At 39.3% G+C, this 1,355-nt stretch overlaps 1 protein-coding gene across 1 annotated transcript; it reads right to left on the bottom strand.

Annotated features, from left to right (window-relative positions):
* Nucleotides 1-240: 240 nt before the first annotated feature.
* LOC122291059 lies at nucleotides 241-1,155 on the bottom strand. Its single transcript, XM_043098711.1, has one exon. It carries the CDS (start codon nucleotides 1,153-1,155, stop codon nucleotides 241-243), a length of 915 nt encoding a protein of 304 aa, XP_042954645.1.
* Nucleotides 1,156-1,355: the final 200 nt, after the last annotated feature.

Genomic DNA, 1,355 nt, shown 5'->3' with positions numbered 1-1,355 from the left:
CTGAAGATAAACATCGATTTCATTTCCTGGTGATCTTGGTCCAGGAATCAAGAGTGAAGTGATAAAAAATGGATCCTTCATGCACAACCACGGAGGTAAGTTGTAAGGAACAAGAATCACTGGCCATACGCTATAAGGCTTAGCCAAATTATTAAATGGGTTGAAACCATCGCTAGCTAAACCAAGCCTGACATTTCTTGGATCTTCTGCGAACCAAGCATGCTCTTGATCAAATGCCGTCTACACCTCAGAGTCAGCAGGATGACTTAGCATATCTTGCTGAATGACACGCTGATCCTTGTGCCACTGCATATCAACTGATGTTTTTTGTGACATAAACAATCTCTGCAACCTTGGCTTCAACGGAAAATGTCTTAAAACCTTTTGAGGAATTCGCCTCTTCTTAGTGTTGCTGAATTTCCACCTTGAAAGTTTACATTTCGGGCACTCATCTTTATCCACATTTTCCCACCAATAAAGTATGCAGTCATTCAGACAAACATGTATCTTGGTGTAAGTAAAGCCCAGCCCTTTTTCCAAGTTACATGATTCTTGATATGAATTTGGCAAAAGGGCATTGGGAAAAGCTGACTTCAACAAGTGTAAAAGCATGTCGAAAGACTTTACACTCCAACCACCAAGTGTTTTAATGTGCAGCAACTTGACAGTGAATGATAGTTTAGAATACTTTGTACAACCTTCATAAAGAGGACGCCGGGAATCAGCCAACAGCTGGTCAAAAGTCCGATCAGAAAAGGTATCGACCGATGTGGAACCCATAGCATGGAATGAATCGCTTATGGGAACATCAGGAAATCCCCCAGCCCGAATATCTCGTAACATAACATCAACGTCATCAATGAAGTCATCCTCTTCATCAGGATCATGTACATTATCATCATCATCACTTATGATTAAATCTTCTTGTTCACCATGAAAAATCCATGTCGTGTAATTCTTGTCAATACCTTTAATAAACAAGTGTCTCTCTACCTGGGTTATTGGTAGGAAGTAATTATTTGAACATCTGACACATGGGCAACGAATTTCCTCACTTGTAGCATAAGTTTGGGCCAAGGTAAGGAACTCCTTCACTCCTTTAGCATATTCCCTAGATCCAAATCTATCAGTGATTTGCATCCAACTCTTGTCCATCCTTAACTAAGTAGAGGTGCAAGAGTTGTTTAATAAGGAATGACCACATGCACAATGCCACGTAAATCATAGGTTAAGTCAGTTGGTAAGAACAATAAAAAAAAAAAAAAGTGGGAAGAGGAAAAAGTGGGAGAGATAGAAATAGAACAATATACTTGTACTGCATTCTCTTGATCTAAAGATTTCTCCTACAAATTATT

Source organism: Carya illinoinensis, chromosome 13, assembly GCF_018687715.1.
Source record: "Carya illinoinensis cultivar Pawnee chromosome 13, C.illinoinensisPawnee_v1, whole genome shotgun sequence".
NCBI classification, from domain to species: Eukaryota; Viridiplantae; Streptophyta; class Magnoliopsida; order Fagales; family Juglandaceae; genus Carya; species Carya illinoinensis.
The sequence above is the reverse complement of the archived record's forward strand: the minus strand, read 5'-3'. Positions and strand labels throughout refer to the sequence as shown.

Bases quoted from the DNA above. Each gene is read 5' to 3' on its own strand.
- LOC122291059 (XM_043098711.1), bottom strand. From the start codon at position 1,155: ATGGACAAGAGTTGGATGCAAATCACTGATAGATTTGGATCTAGGGAA.